We start from the raw sequence: 25624 nt of genomic DNA, 5'->3' as shown, positions 1-25624 counted from the left end.
TCTACATTGTCCCAGTCTGAGTGAGTATTGGGTGTCTATGTGAGTGCGCCCTATGATGGAAGGGCATCCTGTCCAGGGTGGGTTCCTGGGAGCCTGGCTCCCTGAGCTGCCAGGAGAGACTCTGCCCCCATGACCCTAAACTGGAATAAGCCGTTTGGAAAATAATTATCTTACTTGTTTTTATCAGTCTTTCTTAAGTGTGTGTATAACTCACATGTATTTCAATATTTGATATCTTAGGTGTTTTGGGTCTTTATTTAGACGTTTGGTGATGTTTTTGTGACCAGAAATATGCCACAAGAACTTAACTCGTTACTCTATGGTAAAACTGGTTTTGTTACATGTCTTTTTGTTTAAAGTCACAGTTTCCAAGAACCTATCGACAATGTTTGTGAGGATTTACAGCAGAAATCAATGAAATTGAAACAGCAAATCAACAGAGAAAAATCAATGAAATAGAAAACTGATTCTTTGAAAAGATTTTTAAAAATTGATAAGCCTCTACCCAGGCAAACTAAGGGAAAAAGGAGAGAGAGAAAAAACATAAATTACTAATCTCAGAAATGAAAGAGAAGACATTACTACAGATCCCATGGACAATAAAAGGATCATAAAAGAATATTATGAACAACTCTGTGCTCACAAATTAAATAACCCAGATGAAAAGGACCAATTCCTTCAAAGACATAATCTACCAAAAGCCATCCAAGAAGAAATACACAATCTGTAGTCCTATATTTATTAAAGAAATTGAATCAATAATTAATGACCTTCCAAAACAAAAAACCAGGCCCAGCTGGGTTCACTGGTGAATTCTACCAAATATTTAAGGAAAAATTATACCAGTTCTCTGCAACCTCTTAAGATAGAAGCAGAGAGAAAACATTTCCTAGCTAATTCTATGAGGCCAGTGTCACCCTAATACCAAGACCACACAAAGACATTGTAAGAACACTTAGACTAGTATCTCTCATGAAAATAGATGTAAAAATTCTCAACATAATATGAGCAAATCAAATCCAGCAATATATTTTGTAAAAAAAAGAATCATACACTATGACTAAGTGGGCTTTATTACAATTATGCTAGATTAGTAAGTAGTTCAATATTTGAAAATCAATTAATGTAATCTATCACATCAACAGGCCAAACAGAAATCATATGATCACATTAATAGAAAAGCATTTGGGCTGGCCCGGTGGCGCAGGCGGTTGGAGCTCCGTGCTCCTAACTCCGAAGGCTGCCGGTTCGATTCCCACATGGGCCAGTGGGCTCTCAACAAAAAAAAAAAAATAGAAAAGCATTTGACAAAACCCAACATCCATTTGCAATAAACACTCTCAGCAAACTTAAATGAGGGGAACTTCCTCACCCTGATAAAGAACATCTACGGAAAATCTACAGTAACATCACATCCAGTTGGTAAGAAACTAGAAGCTTTCCCTCTAAAATGAACAAAGCAAGGACATCCACTCTTACCACTCCTTTTCTTTTCGAAATCATACTAGGAAGTCCTAGCTAATGCAATAAGAGAAAAGGAAATAAAAGGTATAATGATTGGGAAGAAAGAAATAAAACGTTCTTTGTTTCCAGATGACATGATCATGTACTCGTATGTAGGAAATTCAAAAGAATCAACAACAAAAAACTCTAATATATAATATAGCAAGGCTATAGGATACAAGATTAATATACAAAAGTCAATTGCTTTCCTATATGCCATCAATGAACAGTACTAGTTACATTAGCACACACACACCCGCAATGAAATACTTAGGTATAAATCTAAGAAGAGATACACAAATCTATTATTAGGAAAACTACAAAACTCTAATGGAAGAAATTAAACAAGATATAGGTATTCCATGTCATTTAGGAAGAGTCAATATTGTTAAGGTATGATTTGCCCCCAACTTGATCTATAGATTTAATGCAATTCCAATCAAAATGCCAGAAAGTTATTTTGTGGATATCAACTAACTGACATTTGGAAAGAAAAGACAAGCAATATACTGAAGTAATAAAGTTAGAGGACTTCAAGACTCACTGTATAGCTGCCGTGGTCAAAGCAATACAGTAATGGCAAAAGAACAGAGCACTAGCTAGATAAGCAGAACAGAACAGAGAGCCCAGAAATAGACCCACACAAATATAATCAACTGATGTTTGACAAAGAAATAGGCAAGTCAGTGGAAACAGGATGGTCTTCAACAAGTGGTACTGGAACAAGTGGAAATCCACCTACGAAAGAAATGAATCTAGACACAGATCTTACATCTTTCATAAAAGTTAACTTAAAATGTAGACCTAAATATAAAACACAAAATTAAAAAACTTCTAGGAGATAACATTGGAGAAAAGCTAGAGCCCTTGGGTGTGGCAATGATTTTTAGATCCAATACCAAAAGCAAGATCCATGACACTGTATGATACATTTGTCAAGCCTCCCAGTATTACACAACACAAAGAGTGAATTGAACCTCAATCTAAACTAAGGACATTAGCTATTAGGTTGGTGCAAAAGTAATTGCAGTTTTTGCAATTATTTTTAACCTTTTAAACAGCACTCTTGCACCAACCTAATAATAATAATGTATCGATATTGTCTAATCATTATCAGAAATGTACCATACTAATGCAAGATGTTAACAGAGGAAGCTGGAGGATGGGGCCATATGGAAACTCTGTACTTTTGCTCAATTTTTGTGAAAATCTAAAACTGCTCTAAAATACAAAGGCTGGGGCGGCCAGATGGCTCAGTTGGTTAGAGCGCGAGCTCTCAACAATAAGGTTGCCAGTTCAATTCCCACATGGGATGGTGGGCTGCGACCCCTGCAACTAAAGTTTGAAAACAGCAACTGGACTTGGAGCTGAGCTGCGCCCTCCACAACTAGACTGAAGGACCATGACTTGGAGCTGATGGGCCCTGGAGAAACACACTGTCCCCCAATATTCCCCAATAAAATAAAAATAAAATACAAAGGCTGTTAAATTGTCTTTAAAAAATCATAACCAGCTTCAATTGCTTTTAGATACACTAAGTTGCTGGCCACTATTACAAATTTGAGGAAAAAAAACATACATTCTTATTAAAAATTTGAAGAACTGAAGGCAGGAAGAAAAATGTCATATGACTTACCTGTTGCTTCAAAGGTCAGCTTTATAGAATCCCAGGGTGTCTGTTCTTTGGAGACAAGTCTGAAATGAACAGGATCTCTTGGGGAAACCTCTGGGGCAGGAAGATACCAGTTTTTCCTATTTGGAAAGGAATTCAATATTTCAATAATATTTAGGATGCTTTATTAGTTGATAGCTACCTATAACTCATGAAAGTGTTCAGAATATATGAAACACATTTTGGGGTATGAAAATAAACTCTGACGGGTTTAATAAACAATGCCAAATCCTCTGAAGCCCAGGTTACTGCATAATCAAACCCCAAAGTCAAGAATAAAGGGTCCTAGGTGACCTTGAGTCCGCTACTCATCCTATTTCTTCTCATCTAATCCTTCACTGCCAAACCATAAAAACTTCCCAGATCAGTGAAGGGGGCCACCCTTTCTAGCGAGTCAGATTTCTACAGGAAATACTACTTGAATTTGAAAACAGCAAAGAAACAGAACTTTTGTAGTGATAGAAAAAAACAGTATAAATAGCACTTGCCTTTGGTGTGAACCAGTTTAAATAAGGAAGTCCTGATACAGTGACAGGACTGGAGAACAAACTAACCTCCAGCGACAGCAGAACAGTAGTGAACCAACCTGATCAGAAAGTGCACTGGAAGGTACCATGGGAAACCACACAGGGGTGCACTCTCCTCACAGTGAGCCCGGATGGTGTCGTTGATCTCCGGAACGTGAGGTGTTACGTGAGACATTCCGGTGTAATCAAACCCATTGATCCATATTCCAGAGTCCCGCTTAACTACGTTTCCATCCAAGTCATGAAAAGTTCTAGTCATATGCTGGAAAGAACAAGGCTAATGAGAAAACTACTGTTTGAACTCCGTCAGCTACATCCCCACCCCAGATTAATAAAAAGGGTATGTCTGACGATACCCAGAAATGATGTGGCTATGGAGCAACAGTGAGGCAGGAGTGTACGCTGGCACAACCACGCTAGGAATCTGTTTAGCATTACCTAATAGAGTTAAGATGCACATACCCTTCAAGCCAGCAATTCCACTCCTGAATATATACCTTAGAGAAACTCTTGCGAGGTACATGAGTGTTGATTCAACATTGTCCATATTAGCAAAAAACTGGACACCCGAATGTTCATTAACAGTAGAATGGGCAAACAAACTGGGGCATCATCCTACAACAGAAGTCCATTCAGCAATGAAAACTAATGCACTGCAGTGACACAAATCAACATGGAAGATTCTCACAGACTTTTGGGCAAAAGAATATTTATGATATGGCTTTATCTGTAAGAAGTTCAAAAACAGGCTAAACTACATGTTGTTTAGGGATCTATACATATGTGGTAAAATAAGGTAATGATTAACTCCCAACTTCAAGGCAGTGGGTGAGCACTTCTTTGGAGGCTGGGGAGATGGAGAAGGGAAAAGAGCTGGGATCAGGAAAGGACACTTGGGTTTTTCTTAGGTACTGCTAATGTTCTTTCTTTTAAACTTGCTGATGGATATACAGATGATGGCTTTATTATTTCTTACGAATATACTTATATATTTAAATTTCATATAAAAATTTTGAAAACCTAATTTCAGATTTAAAACACATGAACACTAGAATTCCTTTTAAATAAGGACTTAAAATATATACATCCTAAGATAAATATACATACACACCCATGTCCTTTTCATTGTTATATGCAGCTAATTCTCGTGCAGAGAAAAACAGGAATCACAGTTCACCACTAGATGACAGACGTGAGCCTAACAGAATTCTATGAAAGGGCACCACGTTCCATCTGGAATAGTTTTATTAACAGCAGAAAGCAGTCTAAAGAATATCAAACAGGAAAAGAAAAAGGACTACATAGGGCAGGGGGTCGGCAAACTACAGCCCGCAGGCCAAATGGCCCACTACCATTTTTATAATAAAAGCTTTATGGAACATGGCCACACTCATTTGTTTAGGTCTTGCCTTATGGCTGCAAAAACAGGTGTGACAGAGACCATATGGCTGGCAGATTTTAAAATATTATCTGGCCCTTTACAGAAAAAATTCACCAACTTCTGGCACCGAGGAAGACGTGACCTCCCAAATCAGACCAGCACAGGAGTTTTTAAAAATAAAAGTCTAGCTCTTCCTAAATACCTCTGATGTAATTATAAAAATTAGCAAGACACTATGGTGTATACCTGAAACTTACAGAATACTGTACATCAACTGCAATTTAAAATAAAGTTTTAAGGGGAGGCCGGATGGCTCAGTTGGTTAGAGCATGAGCTCTGAATGTTAGGGTTGCCGGTTCAATTCCCACATGGGCCAGTGAGCTGTGCCCTCCACAATTAGATTGAAGGACAACGAGCTGCTGCTGAGCTGCCAGGGGGGCCAGATGGCTCAGCTGGTTAGAGCGCGATTTGAAGCTGAGCTGCGCCCTCACAACTAGATTGAAGGCCAACGACTTGGAACTGATGGGTCCTGGAGAAACACAATAGTCCCCAATAAAAGTGAAAAAATAACGTATTTTAAAAAATAGTAAAAAAATAAAATAAAATTAAGTTTTAGAAAAGTAATAAGTCACTGAAAAACATTGAATTTCCTAAAAAACTAGCTTTTCTTCACTAAAGTTTTCACAAATAGTAAGATTTGTCACATAGAATGCGTCACTGTGTCCTTCAGGACAATAAACAAAGAGAAGCTGGCCCTTTTTCAAAATCTCCCCTCTGATATTTAAGTTCAGATATGATTACTTATTCAAACCTTTGAATAATTATCTAGGTTATGACACTTGGCTTTTCTGTCTGGTCACTCCACAACCTCTGACAGAAGACTGGCAATGAGGCAACTCAGTCCTTTTCCCTGCTTTATAGTACACACTCTAAAAGTGTGCAGGAAAGCTTGAAACCTAGGAAAGTTCTAAAACTCATTGTATTACTTTCTATTTTACTTTCATTGTCACATATTACTTTGAGTGTTACCTAAGATCAGTTTTACTAGCATTTTAAAACATCTATTTTATTTTGCTAGTTGACAAGAGTTCGGATTTTTACTCATCCTGCAGACATTTTTATAATATCTACTTCTAAAAACTCATTATTCCAAGATATATATTTATTCTTGTTTTTCCAGGTAGCTGCATTTTTATAATTTGAACAGTAATAAAAACAACAAGCAGATATTTTCAATTTGGTCTTTTGGAAGAAAAGTGTGTTTAGCTGATAAGAATGCCTCTTGCTGGTCAGTCTTTTCCTCACTGCCTTACACAAAATAGTTGAGTAAAACTAAATAGGTCAACAGTAGAAAAGTCAGTTGGTTTTCCTGTTGACTAGTGAAGCTCAAAAACACAAAAGGCTTTCCTCTCCAGAATCTCAAATAGCTCACGCAAAATTGCTCTTACCTGAAGAAACACTCTCTTTGGCTTCGGACTGGCAGGATTGGAGCTGTACGGGAAAAAAGTTCCACTGCAAACAAGGAGGAATGTAACTGAACATACCAAAGTTAAAGTCAGCATGGTTTTTTTTGTGCTTTTGGCAAGGTAGATGAAGTTAATCTAAAACACAAAACACAAAAATAGAGAAGTTACCATTGGCAGAAAGGTGCTTTTAACTATTTTATAACAGGTGTTACCCAACAGATAATGAAGACAATTTATCAGCATGTGCCAACATACTCCACCAGTACAAAAGCACTAGTTATATGGGATTTCCCCATATCACAAGTCAGAGCCCAGGTAAGTGAGAGATGCCTCCTCTGCCATGATGGTGGCTTTCTGACAGGCAGCCAGGCCGCGAGAGGAAAGGGGAAAGTGAGACAGTGTCTGCTCGGCTGGCGCAGAAACTAGAGGATGCAGATCAACCACCAGTCAAATCACGACCTTATTTTACTTCCTGTTCTATCAGTGCCCTGTTCACAGTGCATAACAGACTATTTAACCAAAACATCATGACATCAGGCTTTTATTAAAGAAACAGGTAAGCTTTTAAGCGGAAGAAAGCCTGGTTCAGTAAAATTCAAATTTTCCCTCAATGCCTCTGTAACGTGCCAGGTGCTGGAGTCACCTGAACTAGCATTTAGATGCACCTTTGCCCGTGGACCTGCATATGAGGAAAAACTGCAAAACAAAGTAATACTGTCCCTTTCAATGCCAAGTTCACCGAAGTCAATACAATCAAACCAACAAATCTGAACTTGGGCAGACAAAGCAAGTGACTCAGTCTCAAGGAGGGCAAGCATCCAGAAAATCCTCAATATGCTTACGTTAGCCTTTTACTTGTGATGAAATCACTGAATTAAAAGCTGTAGGGAACATACATGACTCCGATCCCTTAGGGGTTCTAAAGGAGTCACTTGGAGAAACAATGATACAGTACCAGCTCCCCCTTTTGCCTGCTCCCCCTTTTGCCTCCTCCTCCCTTATCACACACCCTCTAGGGTAAATAAAAAAGAACATGAATATGAAAATGTTTGTTGCAATGACAATAAAGAATTAAGCTAGCAGTCATAACTTACCATCGATTCTATTATGTAAATTAAAGAATTTTAGATCCACAGTGTAACAGTATCCCATCCAGTGTAATTGCCAGCAAAACAGTCCTGGTCTGATGTGAAAGATGTGAGGTTTTTATAGTGGGAGCACAGAAATAAGACAAAGCTCCCAAGGACCCAAGACCATGAGTTAGCAAAACAGAATTTGCTGCCTTCATTTAATCAACATAACCATGAGAGCCCCCAGCATGGGATAACCCCAGGAAACCTGTTGACTGATCACTTGACAGGAATCTAATTGCTGTCTAGCAAATGTATTTTAAAAATCCCCTAGGACTGCAAGGAAAGCTCTCTGAACTGCGCAGTGGTCCAGTTCCCCCATCACCCAAGGAGTTTGGGCTCAGGGTGAACAAGCCACACTCTCCTTAACACCACGACACACAAGGAAATAAGGAGAAGGATAACCCACAGCATCAAAGAGCAGCAGAGCTGTTTCCCAGAATGAAAACTAAGTGAGGTTTTTAAGCATTCCAAGAGGCACTCTCCAAAAGCTCTTCTAATGAATTTAGGAAATAATTTAGAGGGAAATATACTTTAATCCTCTTTTTTTATAGTTTCCAAGATGTCCATGCTTTGGGGTCATTTTCAACTTCCACAGTGAGGTTTTCAGAGTTCATTTTTTAATTCTTCCATATGGAACAGCATGAAATGCCCCACATTTTGATCTCATCTTATATGAGGTTCAATAATTTTCATTCACTGACTGATTTAAATACACTGGGGGTGTCCAGTGCATAAGTTAGCTGACTCCAGATGAGGGCCTGATCTACGTATGATGAAACGACCCATCTCTAACCCTCACAACAGCAAACCGACCCTAACATGTACAGGGGATTTAAAGGCTTAGTATTAAAACCAAAGTAAGTGAACCCTAAAAGCAACAAGAAACATTTTAGAATTCTCCATCCATCCCTGCAAATACCAATAAGGACTTAATCATTATGTTAAAGGTAAATCGGCTGGAATGCTCAGGTATCTTTTAGGACTAGTCCAGCTGACCTCAAACGATAGTGTGTGTCAGAATCACTCTCTAGGGCTATACACGCAGGTGCATGTATATAGTTATTTAGTGGCTGATGCTGACCATGCATGTGGTATTCCTAACCTGCTGTCTCTAGATCCAAATCTCCACACAAGATGCCCTTTACTGGATCAATATGGAAAAGCTCACTATCTCCCTAGAGGAAACTACAATAAAGTCGTAACTGCTTTTTCTATACCTACAGGTACATGCCTAACCTCAAACCTCCAAGTGTACCTGTAGGTATTCAGGAAGTACTTCTTACTCTTAGGAAGTCCAGTGAAAAGAGCCATGCAACAGACACCAGCCTCCCCTAAGGAGCCAGAGCCCTGAGTCCTGGGGAGTGCGGACACACTGCCAAGGGCAGACCTCTGCCTGGAGCTTCCTCGAACAAAGGGGTTCTGGCTGTCAACCCTGCAGCATGTCTTTCCCTCCCTCTCGAGAGTCCCAGGGAAGAGAGGCAGGGGTTGCAAAGGTGGGACTCTCCCTCTGAGAGCAGAACACTGATAAAGAACAACGACAACCCTGTGAGCCTCTTTCATTATTTGCTAAATAAAAGCATTTGGGGTGTCATTAAGTGTATATCACTCAAAGAGAGACACTCAATTAATGGACTTTGCTGTGCTAGCAGCAAGGTAGTAGAGTGATAATGGAAAAAGCCTCATCGGAATTAGTCTTCCTTCACCAGCTCTAACAGCTGTGATAGAACTACTATGTAGGTATTAACATTGGCCTCTAATTAGTAGGTTCAAAACACACTATTAGGATTCATTCTAAAAATTCACCACCAAGCCCTCTACCAATTCTCACTTGGTATGCATTCTACAAATTCACATTCAAGTAATTTGAAAAGTTATTGATAATCATCAGAGGACTGGGGAGGATGAGGAGGCAAAAATAACAACAAAAACCCCATTCTACATTTTCTTACCATACCAAACCCACAATATGCACTGTCATGCACCATTTCTTTTGCTTAAGAATGTCTCAATAATAAATGATAAGGAACACGATGTCACAGAATAGTATGGCTACACTCATCACATATTTATATAAAAAACTGAAGAAAGAAGAAAATTAAACATTTTTTTCCTTACAAAATAGGAGGAGAGAATCATCGTACAACCAGCCAAAATGGAAGCCAGCACAACATCAGGTGGAATTTCAGAACCACTCCTCCCAAGGATGGGGGTAAACATCTCAAATACAGCCCAGATGAGGTACAGTGCATAAAGATAAGGAATAAACATCCCCAGAAGGTAAAAGGCAATAAATTTTCCTTGGGCACCTAGAGAAAAAGAGAAAGAAAACACACATCTCTGAAATTCTACAGTGAGATTTTTATGGTTCTGGTGTACCATGGCACCTAACAGAAATTAAGTTAAAGGTGACCGTTGCCCTTTTGGTACATGTTATCTAATAAGATAAAACACTTTTACTCAGAGAAGCTAAAGTACAAATAAGAATTAAACAAAATCCATAAGGGCTATATTAGCATATGTTCATAAACGTGAGAATGGAATAGGGTATAAAGTATGAGATAAAAATCAGTGTGGTCTGAAAATTTAAAAACACACAATAGTTCCTGGAAGCGTTATTGTACGTATTTTAAGGTATTTTCCCATTTGTATCGAAACCAAAAATACCCTACCATACTGCTTCAAGTCCTTGTACACACAAAGCTTTGTGAGCAACGGAAACGCCACCCAGACAGTACTAAGAAATGCCGAGCAAAATCCTCCGTAAGTGAGAGCTATCAGGGAACCACAGTGCACAAAGAGCGAGATGTCAAAAAAGACTTCTCCCAGATACTGGTCACCGGCGTTCTGAAAGAAAGGAAAACATGCAAGTCGTCTCATTTATGGGCCACTCATAAATATCCTATTGTAATCTAAGTTCCACTGCTCAGAAGAGGGACACTTTGTTTTAAGCAGGGTCTATCCTTTAAACTTTAAAGTCAACACTGACAAAGCTACCTCCTATCATGAAGCAATAAATTCTAATTGCTGCACAGGAAAGTGGAATTTAACAAGAGGGGGTAAACATATCATTACTTGTATATAACCTGTGCTTTTCCTCCATGGGGCTCTAAGTAACCTTTGGAAATGTTCCAAAATAGAAGCAGTCTCCTAAAAACATTCACCTCTGTAAGCTATTCTTTTTATGCAACTTCCAAAGAATTCCAGGCACACTAGAGAAAGGACCTGGGAATAACCGTACAATTGACCCTCCATATCTGCGGAATGGAAAATCGTTCTTTTTTAATGTTACACTGTTGATGACGTATACTACGTATAGTTAAGCCTACAAAGGTTTCCTCTGTACTGCAAGTGCAGACTTTTTTTTCTTGTCATTATTCCCTAAACAATACAGTATAACCACTATTTATATATCATTTATATTGTATTAGGTCTAAGTAATCTAGAGATGATTTAAGTATACGGGAGGATGGAAGTGGGTCATATGCAAATACTATGCCATTGTATATGAGGGACTTACGGTAAGCACCGTGAGGATCTGGGTCTCTAAGGGGACCCAGGAACCAATGTCCCAGGATACTGAGGAACGATTGTATAGGCTGTGCAGCGCCACCAACAGTTCACCTGGAAAACTGCAGGACCTTTAGAGCATAAGGCCAGGTGGGGGTTTTGGCTTGATTCCTGAGTCTTTCCTATCTCCAACAGGTCTTGTCGTGAAGCTTTTTGCTCCTGTCCTGGTTTCCTGGTACTTCCACACTTTAAATTTGATCAATACTTTTGGGCTTTGAAGTTTGAGCATTCCTGTGCAGAACCTTGAGTTCTTTAGAAGAAAGCTGCCATACGAACTTACTACATTTTAACATCTGTACTAGTGGTTCTAGTAATGTAAACATGAAAGTTATCATTTCAGTGCTGAAATACCAACATGGAACAGATATCCTTAAGTTGTCCTCTTTTCTGCCTTCTTACTTCTGTGTACAGTCCCGGGCAAGTTTGTTTTAAAGGACCCTCCTACTTCCAGAGCTCATGCGTGTCAATCATGTTTTCAAAACAAATCAAAGTTCACTTGACAAACTCCCTTGGCTATTGTTGTTAAATACTTAGATGTTCAACATAGTGTTGATCAAGAGGCATGGTCTTTAAAAGAGAGGAAAATAATCCTTGGGATTCAATTTAAATATCACTCAGATATTTAAAAACAAAAGATTTTAGTAATGAAGACTGTAATAACTGAAAATGTTTTACATTAAGTTCCCAGATTATACCCAAAGATCAAACATCCCTCAAATCTAGTTCCCTTCTCCCCATCTCTGTTGAACCCTCCCTGCTCTGCCTGTTCCAATCCATCCTCTGCACTGTTATCAGAGTTCTGTACTAAATCACAAATTGTCTCACTCACTATCCTGCTTAGGAAATTTTAACGGTGGCCCCAGTGATTTTTAGGGTGCAACTTCACCCTGGCCTGCTTTTCCGGTTTCCGTGCTATCACCTGTCTTCACCACACTGAACCATTTATGGACTATGACCCAAATACATCGTGTATATCACCACCTTCGACTGCCGATCAACCTGTTTTCTATCTGGCACATTTCTATTCATGCTTCAAAACCCCAGTTCAAATGTCACCACCTCCTGCATGAAGCCTTCTTGACTTCTATAGACAAAATTCATCTCTCCTGGCCCTGTATTCCTATCCCTCCATGTGTCACTCTATTTTACTTCCTCCCAATGGACTGGAATCACTGTGGTTGTTCCATCTTCCCAAAGGAAACTGTGAGCTCCTCAAAGAAAGAGACCACATCCTTATGCGTCTCTGTATCACCAGGCCTTAGTATGGTGCTCAAAGAATATTTGTGAAATGAAAATGAAACACATTACTCTTTCCATTGAGCTTTCAGCCTGAAGTTTTATGATTGGGCAACTGAAGTTGGTCAAAGTCAATGGAATTTTACTAAGCATTCCTGTGGCCACCCCCTTCCCAGACCCCTCCCATTTACGTGCTGTATCAACAATAGCCACACTCTGGTTCCATACCATTGCACCAAGAATAAGCATGTGAAATTGATCCCCATGGTGTAATTCTTTGGGAAACTGAAGCCTCTAAGATACAAGTATTAGCTTAACCATACATGAATGGCTAACCTCAAAGAACCTTTCTTCAATGAGGGCTGCTAACAAGAACAGCTCCTCAGACCATATCCCAACATTAACAATAAGCGGAAGGATGCTGGATTTCAGGCTTCCATGTGTCCCTTCCAATCCCTCCAAGGACAAACTGAAACAAAACAGGTGCACATTGCCTTTCTCAAAATAATGGAGCTAAAAAATATTTTTCCCTTTAACTCACTTAGAAACTATCAAAAACCATGGCTCACTCTCTCACTGTCATTTATTTTTAGTCCTACATCTCAACCCTAATTCCTAATTTTATCTTTATCAAATAACTGTATAGAGTTGAAACCATAACAATATGACGTTATGTAAATCAGCATAAATCATTCTGGGACCCTATCTCCCTTCCCATATGCATGCTGTCCAAATTTACATATCAGCATAGGTTAAAAAAAAAAAGTGAAGGGAACTGAAGAGAAAACTTTAAGTGTAGCTTTAAGTGTAACAGTCTTTCAAGACAGCAAATACTTGCTGTGTGTTAGTGCTGTGTGTCAGACACAGGGATAAATGAACAAAACAATCCCTGCCCTCATGGAGTTTACAGTCCAGGGGAGGACATTGTTATTCAGACTTAAATAACTGGGGCAGCCCAGGGAGGGCCGGTAGATTCAAGAGCTTGGTTACAAAAACTTAGGCCGATTCGGCAGACGCCAGAAGGCTGTGCTAACACGCCTTGCTATCACCATCACCCCAAATACCATTTACAGCTTTATAACCTCATGTGAAATCTTCCAGAAAGCCCTCGGAATAAGAAGCCTTTCAGAAACTGACCACAGTTCTGGGAGCCCGTTTCCTATAACCACGCCAAACAGTTTTTGATAGGTCAGGCCAATACAGGCATGTACCACATAATGACATTTTAGTCAAGGACAGACCACATATATGACAGTGGTCCCATAACATTATAATGAAGCTGGAAAATTCCTGTTGCCTAGTGACACTGTAGCCATCACAAAGTCACAATGCATGACTCATGCTTGTGGTAATGCTGGTGTAAACAAACGCCCTGCATGGCCAGTCTATAAAAGTGCAGCACGTGCAGTTACAGGGGAAGGATCTCCCCGCTGGGTTTGTATAAGTGCCCTCTATGACATTCGCACAATGACAACGTTGCCTACTGACACATTTCTCAGAATGGATAACCACTGTTAAGTGGTGCGTGACTGTACGATGAATCCCACTTGAGTTTGTCTTTAATCCTTGAAGGTAGCAAAGAGAAATCAATAAATATGCCTAACACTTACCACATAATAAAATCTTTTTGCGAGGGTATGTATGAATATTATTTTGGCTACCGCTGCAGTTCCATAAAGACAAACGGAGACATAGAAGTGGTTATACCATGAGAGAGACTGTCCAATCAGAGAGATGAACACTGCTATAATGAGAACGGTCACCAAGCTAGTAAACCAGCTTATCAGAGTGATGCCCACTCCACAGAAGAAGTCCTTCGTGTAGTTAGCCACTAATGAAGAGAAAACACAACGTGGAGACCACCATCTTTATCAAACAATTTCATAACCAGTAAGTAGAGTTAAAGGGGCAAATGTTAAAACAGAAAATTCACCACAGTTAAAACATTATCAAAATGTCCTAGGGGTAAGGTTTGTTCAATACTAGAACAGGGAAGGTATCAGTGAATAATATTCAAGTTAACATTTACTGAGAGTCTAACTCAGACAAGTCTCCCAGGCACAGTTCAGACATATTCCTCACTAGGAAAGTGGATGGTCTGAATCTTCATCACCTTTGGAATGCTTTGTGTATTGAAATATCAGCAAGAATGGAAGGCAAAGTTCCACATAAAATCTTGCTAAAAGAAGCTGACACGGGAAAAGAGGTGCACAGGAAAATAACTGGATAAAGGATTATTTAAATTGCTACTAAATATTTCATCTGGTATAGCATGCACCAATTTAGGCTGTAAAACATTTCAAGTAGAAGACCAATTTAACCAGAAGCAATTCATTCATACTTCAAAACCGTGTGCTATTGGTCTGCAGTGTGGACAAGATGTTTTAATGGGGCTTTTCACTAAAAGTCAATCTGTACAAACCATTTTTCAATAGCTCCTATGGGGTACTTCTATGGAGTGCACTAAGTACATAAAAATTGCCTGCTTCACCAAAACCAAAAGCATAATGAGCATATTAATCTGATACTTTTAGAAATTACTCATATATCACATATTATTTTTCTTCAGACTTTCAACTTTTTGGAAAGATATAAGCAAACTAACCAAAAATCTTCAGGCAAATCCTTTATTTATGCCACTATTGCCGTTTTAGGGGAAAATACTTACTCTTACGTTTGGGCTGCAACAATTTTTTGCCCAGGTACAGAACCACCACCATTACCACCACGCAGTTAATTATCGAGCCAACACGAGATGGGTAGGCAACAACAAATAGGCCGAGTACATCAAAGAAGACCATATTCCCATGTCGATACTCAGAAGAAGAAACCAACGTATCAGATGTGGCTAGATACTTAAGAACTGCTAAAATGTTGTCACCTAGCAGTAAAGAAAAGAAGGATAACAAAGTTGAATGAACCATCCACTATTTGAGTAAAGAAATACCTAGAAAGAATGTGAACAGAAATAGCTTTCCACCATCCTGCTGCTCTCCCTGACGTTTCTTACCAAACTTCTCAAATCGAGTCCATGGCCCTATTCTTGTTTTCCTTTCCACTTAGAGGTTCAGCCAACGGGCCTTCCTCCTTTCCCTTCTATTAGAACCATTCTGTGATCAACTGCACCCTCGCTCGCTGTTGACAAATCCAATGGCTGTTTCTTAGTCCCTATTCATTTAATATCTATTTAATGTAGCAGACCCTGCTCTAGACACCAGAAGTTCTGTGGTGAACCAAGAGACAAAAAGGCCTCTCATGAAGCTCACAGATACTGAACAAGTTATGACATGTGTGTTTAGAATTAATAAGGAATGCCAATTATATCTCAATAAAAAAAAGAATAAAGAGAGGTATTAAAGTCCCCTCGGAACGTGTCATAGGAGACTAATGAGTTTGAGAAGTCAGGGAAGTGACCGTGAGGAAGCGGTATTTTTAGCTGAAGGATGAATAGAAGCTAGCTACAATGGGGGAGATTGTCCAGCCGGAGAGAACTGTGCAGATGAAGGCCCTGAGGGAAAGTTCCAAATACAGAAATAAAAGTCATGAATGAGGACAGAGTGATTCAGCAAAGAAACTGGAGATCAGGGAGAGTCATTATCAGGAAGAACCTGGCACATCAGAGGTTTATAACGGATATTTTTCAATCAATCAATGAGTGGATGAGTGTGACCTTTACCGTAGGGGCAGTAAGAAGACTTGAATGATTGGCATTTCTTCCTGCTGCTCATCCCATCCTTGACCTTCTCTTATTTTCACTGAAGACAACACACTGTCTTACCATGGGATTTCTTTCATGGGCTTCTCTGTCTGCCTTAAAATGTGTTTTCCCCAAAGCTCAGGTTTAGTCCTCTACCTTTGCTTCACTCTTCCAAAAAGCATTTCCATTCTCTATACTTTTGTGGTATTCTCTATGGCTTTAATTCCCAAACCCATATACCAAGTTCTGCCAAGAGCTCTACACTGTATCTGTATTTTCCCCTGATGGGTTCACAGACCCCATTCATGTTATATGTCTGATGAAGTTCTCAGTCTCCTTCCCCTATCCATTACTGCTCTGGGTGAGGGTCACCCTCCCACACCCCTGTATGGGCAGTGCCATCACCGTTTCCCAGCTAGCTAGGCTTTATACTTCGCACTCATCTTTGCTGCCATCCATCTGATGCATCCCTTCTATTTAACCTGTCAAGTCTTGTTCAATTTACATCCAAATGTATCTAATTTGCTATCCCTCCCCTTTCCTTTCTAGCTTTTCTCAGAACCGCAGCCCAGGTCCTCATTATTCCACACTTACGTTGCTGTCTCCTGGCTTCAATGACCGGCTCTGGGCTCTCTGCCATCCCCACCACCCTCTCCTCACAACACCAGGCTAACAGCATTTTATACCATCATTCGCTCATGTACTCAGGTCTTCAATGATTCCTTATTTCTACAGCATCTTCTTGCTGATTTTTAAAGTCTACAATTTTCTCTTCCCCATACACTTATACCTCATTTCCTTCTATTTCTGAAAATACGACTTCCATGTAGATTGTAGTCTGACAATCTATTCACCAACAACCACACACACATACCCTACTCAAGGTGTGCTCTTACTTGGAACGCCCTGTCCACTGGGCCAAATCCTACCCACTCCTTAAGGCTCAGCATCAGACTCACCTCCCCTGATTACTCCAGATCTCTCTGGAAAGCACCTGCCCCTGTGTAGTCCTGACACCTGTCCTACAACCCTCTCACCCACCCTCAGGAACCAACCTTGAATCGATGTAACTTTTCTATACCTGGGCAAGCTGCCCAAATGTGTTGGTGCCACTTCCAATGTATAGCTTCCATTTTGACTACACTTTCATCGCTCAGCAATCCTACCATAACCCTGGGTCAACTCCCTTTCCAATTCTTCACAATGAAGCCTTATGTTTTTAATTGCTAAACTAGACTTCAAGGCCACAATTCATGCGCTCACATCTCTAACTCCAGAGCCCCAGCTGATTCACACCATACATTGGCTCCCTATACAGAAGCCACAGAATATTTATAGGTTTATAGATCATCCCTAATATTCCATCTTACCATATATGAAAAGTCTAAATTAGAATACCAACCTGCTCTCTGAATGGAATCTGTTAGAATTCTGTCCGCTGTGTCATACTTGGTGTGATAAATGTATCCGTTCTCAATAAAAGCTAAGTCTATTCCTAAGACATACAGAAGAAAAAAAAGAAAAAAGGTTATTTTGCTCTAAATATCAACTTTGCTTTAGGCGTATTTATTTAATGTATTAAATTCTTAAAAGACAAAATATCAAAGCAGTGGCATGATTGCTTTGTCACATTTATGGCTGAATGATGTAAATCCTTTTCCTAATTCTTACAGAATCTGTAGCTATGGTACCTAACTTAATACATCTGCCATCTACATACGTGCCAGGCCAGAGCCAAATTTTAACTTCAAATAAGCTGAAGAAGCCACCAAGGGTGTTGGCAAAGCAAAATAACGATGCAAGTCAAAGACCCCTCAAGGATCTATTACCACCTTTTGGGAATGACCTGCTAAACAGTTCTCAGTTCTTCTGTCACACTGTGGGGCAAGACGATATGTTCTAGAAAAGGCAAGCATTTAAACTATATTGGAGTTTAAATGAAAAGCAAAATATTAGGGACTTAGTTTCAGGGAGTCAGAATACACAGCTCTAAGAGAATTTGCTCTCAGAAAATGCTGTTTACTCACAAACTTCCAAAAAGTAAAATAAATTTGCCTTTGATTAAGCAGTCACACTACAGCCCATAACAACTGACAAAATACCTGGAATGTTCCCAAAATCCCTGTAGATGCGAAAGTCAGTATCTGAAGGAATAATTCCACTCTGGAAAACCTCCTGAGCGACCACAGAAGCAAAAGGGTGTTTAGCTGCTGAAACATAAGCTTGGACCAACCAGGGATTTTCAGGACCTGAAATGGAACATGACAATATAAGTTTCCAGTTGTTTTTTAAACATACCAAATTTTTAATAAGCTAAAAACAGTTACTGTGGTGCTTTGGAGAGAAAGATCCAGTGTTTTGGGTTTTTTCAATCATTTTTTTCTTTACTTTCCAACATTTCTTGGATCAATGTGTATGACTTTTAGAATGAAAAATAACCTTTCAGAAAGTTAAACATCATCAGTAATCAGACATTACAGGCCTCCCAGTGTGATGCATTGAGAAGAATACAAACATAAAACAGAGAAAGAAAAATGATGATGGGGAAACTGGTTATCAAACCATATCATGTTAAAATACTATTAAAATGATGCTGTTAAAATATTAAAGCCATATGAAACAGAGCTAAACTATAAAGAAAAGTGTTATAAAAATCAGGATAATGGCTACTCTTAGAAGAGAGGTAGGGAGTTATATTTGAGAAAAGGCAAGTGAAAACTTCTGGGAGGGGATAGCAAAAGTCTATTTTCTTTCATGAGTGGAGGTTAGAGGGGTACTCACCTTACAATAATTAAGTTTATACTTTCATATTTTCATGTGTTTCATATAATGATTATAATATATGTAATAAAACATGGCAATTAAATGCTATGTTTGCTCCTAAATTGGCACTCACATTAAAAAACAAAACAACTGGAGAAATTTGAATATGCACTCTTCATTAGATAATAGTTTTATATTAATGTCATATTTTTGAGTGTGATAAATATACTGTTATGAAGGAACATATCCTTTTATCTTCTGAGTAATTACATTGAGATTATCTGTTAAGATGGTTTTCCTCCTTTATTCTAATAGTGGTGAGTTACATAGATTGATTTTTCAAATGGTAAACCATCTTCATTCACCATTCAGTAAAATTGCAGGATATACTCATAAAATCAATATATAAAACTCAGTTGCATTTTATACACTAATAATGAACTGTCAGATAGAGAAATTAAAAAAACAATCCCATTTATAACTGCATCAAAAATATTAAAAAAAAACAACTAAGAATAAATTTAACAAAGAAGTTGAAAGATCTGTACACTAAAAACTATAAGACACTGATGAGAGTAACTTCTAAAAAAGACACAAATGAATGAAAAGACTTCATACTCATGATTTGAAAGAATTAACAATGTTTAAATGGCCATAACTACCTAAAAGCAATCTACAGATTCAATACAATCCCTATCAAAATTCCAGTGGCATTTTTCAAAGATATAGAACAAACAATCCTAAAATTTCTATGGACCAAAAGACCCCGAATAGTCAAAACAATCTTGAGAAAGAAGAACAAACCTGGAAGCATCACATTTCCTGATTTCAAACTGTATTACAAAGCTATAGTAATCAAAACAGTATGGTACTGGCATAAAAACAGACACAAAGATCACTGGAACAGAGAGCCCAGAAATAAACCCAAGCATATATAGTCAATAAATTTATGACAAAAGAGCCAAGAATGTACAACGGAGAAAAAAACAGCCTCTTCAATAAATAGTGTTGGGAAAACTGGACAGCCATAAGCAAAAGAATGAAACTGGACCACTATCTTATACCATACACAAAAACTAACTCAAAGTTGATTAAAGATTTGAACATAAGACCTGAAACCATAAAACTCCTAGAAGAAAACACAGGCGAAAGGCTCCTTGACATAGTTCTTGGTGGTGACTTTTTGTTTTGTTTTGTTTCAATATTTATGCTTTTATTTTTTTTTCAATTAAAATTTATTGGTGTGACAACTGTTAGTAGTTACATAGATTTCAGGTGTACAATTCTGTATTACATCATCGATAAATCCCATTGTGTGTTCACCACCCAGAGTCAGTTCTCCTTCCATCACCATATATTTGATCCCCCTTTACCCTCATCTACCACTTCCCTCCTCCTTACCCTTTGGTAACCACTAAATTATTGTCTGTGTCTATGAGTTTTTGTTTCTCATTTGTTTGCCTTGTTCTTTTGTTGTTTTTGGTTTATATACCACATATCAGTGAAATCATATGGTTCTCTGCTTTTTCTGTCTGATTTATTTCGTTTATCATTATAATCTCAAGATCCCTCCATGCTGTCACAAATAGTCCTATTTCATCTTTTCTTATCGCCGAATAGTATTCCATTGTGTATACATACCACAACTTCTTTATCCATTTTCGGTGATGACTTTTTGGATATGACACAATAGGAAGAGCAACAAAAGCAAAAATAAGTAAGTGGGAATATATTAAACTAAAAAGCTTCTCCACAGCAAAGGACACCATCAACAAAGTGGAAAGACAGGCCACTGAATGGGAAAAAATATTTACAAATTATATATCTGATAAGAGGTTAACATCCAAAATATATTTTAAAAACTCATATAATTCAATAGCAAAAAAAACAACAATAAAACAATCAGATTGAAATATGGGAAGAGGATCTGAATAGACTTTTTTTTTTTAAGAAGACATACAGATGGCCAACAGGTACATGAAAAGGTGTTCCACATCACTAATCATCAGGAAAATGCAAATAACAACCACAATGAGGGGGCGGCTAGATGGCTCAGTTGGTTAGAGCACCAGCTCTGAACAACAGGGTTGCCGGTTCCATTCCCACATGGACCAGTGAGTTGCGCCCTCCACAACTAGATTGAAGACAACAAGCTGCTGCTGAGCTTCCATAGGGACAGCCAGATGGCTCAGTTTGTTAGAGCGTGAGCTCTCAACAAGGTTGCCGGTTCAATTCCTGCAGGGGATGGTGGGCTGCGCCCCCTGCAACTAAAGACTGAAAATGGCAACTGGACTTGGAGCTGAGTTGCGCCCTCCACAACTAGAATGAAGGACAACGACTTGGAGCTGATGGGCCCTGGAGAAACACGCTGTTCTCCAATATTCCCCAATAAAAAAATAAAAAAAAGAAGAGCCACAATGAGGTATCACCTCCCACCTGTCAGAATGGCTATCATCAAAAAGATTAGATAACAAACGTTGGTAGGAGGTGGAGAAAAGGTTCCACTGTTCCCTGTGCACTGCTGATGGTAACGTAAATTGGTGCAGACATTATGGAAAACAATATGGAACTTGCTCAAAAACTTGAAAATGGAAATACCATATGACCCAGCAACAAAAATACTAACTTGAAAAGACCTCTATGTTCACTGCATATTTACAATAGCCAAGACACAGAAACAACCTAAGTGTCCACTGATAGATGAATAAAGAAAATACAGTATGTATATATTCATACTATATTCAGCCATAAAATAGAAGAAACCTTGTCATCTGCAACAACATGGACGGACCTTGAGGGTATTATGGTAAATGAAATAAGTCAGACAGAGAAAGACAAATACTGTATGATCTCACTTATATATAAAATCTTTAAAAAAAAAAAAAAAAAAAAGCCCAAACTCATAGATACAGAGAACAGATTGGTGGCTGCCAGAGATGGGGGTGGCTGAAATGGGTGAAGGTGGTCAAAAGGTACAAACTAAGTCCTGGGGATGTAATGTACAGTATAGTGACCATAGTTTTAATGGTACTGTATTGTATATTTGAAGTTGCTAAGAAAATAGATCTTGAAAGTTCTCATCAAAAGAAAATAAAATTGTTACTATGTGCAGTGATGGATGTTAACTAGACTTATTATGGTGATCATTTTGCAATATATACAAATATTGAATCATTATGTTATAACACCTGAAACTTTTAAAAAAATGTATTTTATTCTTGAAATAAGCTTAACTTGGTTGGTAAGCATTATCTTTTTTGTATGTATATATACACATATACATACATTGCTGGATTCAGTTTGCTAATATTTTATTTAGGATTTTTGCATCTAAGTATGGCTCTTATCTATCAAAAGTATCTACCAAAGCTGAATATGTACACCTTATGCCTCAGTAATTCCACTCAGAAATGTGCATGCACATTCACGTGTACCAAAAGACATTTACAAGAATGTTCGTAACCACCATTCATAAGAGCCAAAATTTAGAAACAATCTAACATCATCAGTAGAATGGATATTCTTGTCAGTGGGATACTATTCATTAATGAAAGAGAATAAATTACTGCAAACACAACATAGATGAATCTTACATAATGTTGAGTAAAAAAAAAAAAAAAGCTATCTAGGGCGGCCAGTTTTCTCAGTGGTTAGAGCACAGTGCTTGTAACACCACGGTTGCCGGCTAGATTCCCACATGGACCAGTGAGCTGCACCCCGCCCCATGATTAGATTGAAAATGAGTTGACCTGGAGCTGATGGGTCTTGGAAAAACACACTGTTCCCCAATATAAATTAAAAAAGGAAAAAGCTATCTACAAAAAAAACCCATAGCATACGAGTCAATTTATAGAAAGTTCATATACAGGCAAAATTAAATATATCAAGATGCGAGTCAGAACAGTGGCAACCTTTTTGGGGAGGAGTGACGAGGAAGAGACACGAGGGAGGCTTCTGGAGTGCCCGCGATACTCTTAATCCTGATCTGGGTTCTGGTCGCATGATTATATTCAGTTTGTAAAAATTCATTAAGCTGAACACTCAAGAGCTGTGCAGTTTTCTTTCATTACAGTAAAAGATGAAATAAGGGCACCTAAAGATAAAAGTTTAAGTTCGTTTTATGCATTGTACTATAAAAATTACTTGAGAAAAACATAAGACCCTTCAGCAGGAAAGGGCTTTCCAGTTTTGAATATCGGCTACTTGGCCTTTAAACCAGTACAGACCCACTGCTGCCTGCCAGTGCCCCAACCCTATGCCAGCCTCTCACCCTCTGCCCACCAGGGCCTACAGTCAAGTTTTGGTGTAAAAAAGGCAGGCTGGGGAGACTGAACTGGGGAAGGTAGATCCGCTCCTGCATAAGGTACTCTCCATGATATACACAAGGCAAAGGCAGCCCTCAGAAGAGAAATCAGACTTGAGGATTTAACTCAGTGGTCATCAGTCCTAAGAGGGAGATATTAATACTATTCCAATTTTTCAGCTGAGGAACCAAAGCATGGAGCAGTCATGTGACTTGCCCAAGGTTGCATGCCTTGCGTGTGCTACAGCTGAGATTTGAACTTGGGTCATCTGACTTAGAGCTTGTGCTCTTATTACCCTATCTTGAATTCCCCAGAAAGCTCTTACCTTAATTATCGACTAGAGAAAGGTGGAAGGCAGATACAGAAATATTTTCACTTTACATTCTTTCTCCTGCCATCTTCTAAATCCTACGATGCATCCCGTTTCTTGTGCACTGATTTCTTCTTAAACAACGAGGCCCGTCTTTCTTAATGCAAAGGGTAGGGGCGTGTGGGTTGTTTAGAGGAGGTATATCTTGTATCAAGAATGAAAAGTCAGGGCCGGCCGGTGGCTCAGGCAGTTAGAGCTCCATGCTCCTAACTCCAAAGGCTGCCGGTTCGATTCCCACATGGGCCAGTGGGCTCTCAACCACAAGGTTGCCAGTTCAACCCCTCGAGTCCTGCAAGGGATGGTGGGCAGCGCCCCCTGCAACTAAGATTGAACACAGCACCTTGAGCTGAGCTCCCAGATGGCTCAGCTGAGCTGCAGCTGAGCTCCCAGATGGCTCAGTTGGTTGGAGCGCGGGGCTCTCAACCACAAGGTTGCCAGTTCGATTCCTCGACTTGGGCTCCGCCCCCTGCAACTAAGATTAAACACGGCACCTTGAGCTGAGATGCCTTCCAGATGTCTCAGTTGGTTGGAGTATGGGCTCTCATGGTTTCGACTCCCGCAAGGGATGGTGGGCTGCGCCCCCTGCAACTAGCAAAGGTAACTGGACCTGGAGCTGAGCTGTGCCCTCCACAACTAAGATTGAAAGGACAACAACTCGACTTGGAAAAAAGCCCGGGAAGTACACACTGTTCCCCAATAAAGTCCTGTTCCCCTTCCCCCCCCAAAAAAAATACAGTCATTCCTCCTTTAAAAAAAAAAAAATGAATGAAAAGTCAAAGTTCCCTGAAAGTCCAGAAAAAGCAGACCCAACTTAAGCAAAGAGCATCATATCTACTTGCTCTACTTTCTAACTTTACTTGGTGGCATCTACACGAAGAAACAAAGAAAAAAAAAGAATTAATAAAAGAGACTGAGAGCAACAAATGCTGTTACAGAAGCCAAGTATGATGAGGCCTGAGAACTGACCACTGAATTTGGCAATGTGACTTTTACAAGAGCAGATTTAAAGCTAAGTACAATTAGTTCAAACAGTTGCAAAGGAATTCCACTCTCTTTAAGAAGACAGAAAAAGCATGTTCGTGTGCTGATGGAAATGATCTCACAGGGAGGGAAAAAGTAATGATTGAAGAGGGGAAAGACGTTTGAGCCACCATTAATATAACCAGTCTCTATGCATGGACCTGGAAGGTGTTTTCAATTTTTTACTCATAAAAAAGCCAAGAAGACTACGCAGTACTTAGTTCTATGTGTCTATCTGCAACTATTTCTATAGGATAAATTCCTATAAGTGGACCTACTGGACAGAAGCATCTGCACATTTTATAAAGTGGCACGTATTGTCAAACTGCCCCCAAACTGCATCCATCTACGCTCCCACCAAAGTGCATGAAAATGCCTGTCTCTCTATATTCGGCAACACAGGGCATTATCATTCTACCTACTTTTTGCAAACCTAATAGAAAAAATTCTTACTGTTGTTTGAATTTACATTTTCTTCTAAAATAAGACTTAATTGTCTAGTTTGGCGGCAGCTTAAAAAGTTAAACATAAATTTACCATATGACCCTATAAATTTCATTCAGAGGTATCCAGCCAAAAGAAATGAAAACATATGTCCACACAAAGACACACAAATGTTCATAGCAGCATCATTCAAAATAGCCTAAAAGTAGAAAACAACCCAATCAACTGATGACCAACGAAACGAAGTATATCCATTCTATGGAATCTATAATTCAGCCATGAAAAAGAATAAAGTCCTGATACATGCTACAACATGGATGAATCTCAAAAAATGCTATACAAAGTGAAAGAAGCCAGGGTGCTAATGAGTACGGGTTTCTCTTTGAGGTGATATAAAGAGTCTAAAATCGACTGTGGTGATGACAGCACAACTCTGTGAATATCTAAAACCCACCAAATTTTATACTTTAAATGGATGAACTGCATAATATGTGGATTATATATCAACAAAGCTGTAATTTTTCTTAAAAGAATACAATCT

General features: G+C 39.0%; 1 protein-coding gene across 1 annotated transcript in view; it reads right to left on the bottom strand.

The window, feature by feature from the left end:
- Positions 1 to 25624, bottom strand: part of ERMP1 (endoplasmic reticulum metallopeptidase 1) — a 42963-nt gene that overhangs the window by 6899 nt on the left and 10440 nt on the right. Inside the window, exons 5-13 of the mRNA XM_081067223.1 lie at positions 18285 to 18431; positions 17585 to 17677; positions 15154 to 15366; positions 14096 to 14316; positions 10352 to 10526; positions 9798 to 9988; positions 6532 to 6684; positions 3762 to 3964; positions 3140 to 3255 (exon numbers count right to left, since the gene is read on the bottom strand). Coding sequence (XP_080923349.1) covers positions 3140 to 3255; positions 3762 to 3964; positions 6532 to 6684; positions 9798 to 9988; positions 10352 to 10526; positions 14096 to 14316; positions 15154 to 15366; positions 17585 to 17677; positions 18285 to 18431 — 1512 coding nt within the window. The remainder of the gene's footprint in view (positions 1 to 3139; positions 3256 to 3761; positions 3965 to 6531; positions 6685 to 9797; positions 9989 to 10351; positions 10527 to 14095; positions 14317 to 15153; positions 15367 to 17584; positions 17678 to 18284; positions 18432 to 25624) is intronic.

Source organism: Rhinolophus hipposideros, assembly GCF_964194185.1.
Source record: "Rhinolophus hipposideros genome assembly, chromosome: 11".
NCBI lineage: Eukaryota > Metazoa > Chordata > Mammalia > Chiroptera > Rhinolophidae > Rhinolophus > Rhinolophus hipposideros.
The sequence above is the reverse complement of the archived record's forward strand: the minus strand, read 5'-3'. Positions and strand labels throughout refer to the sequence as shown.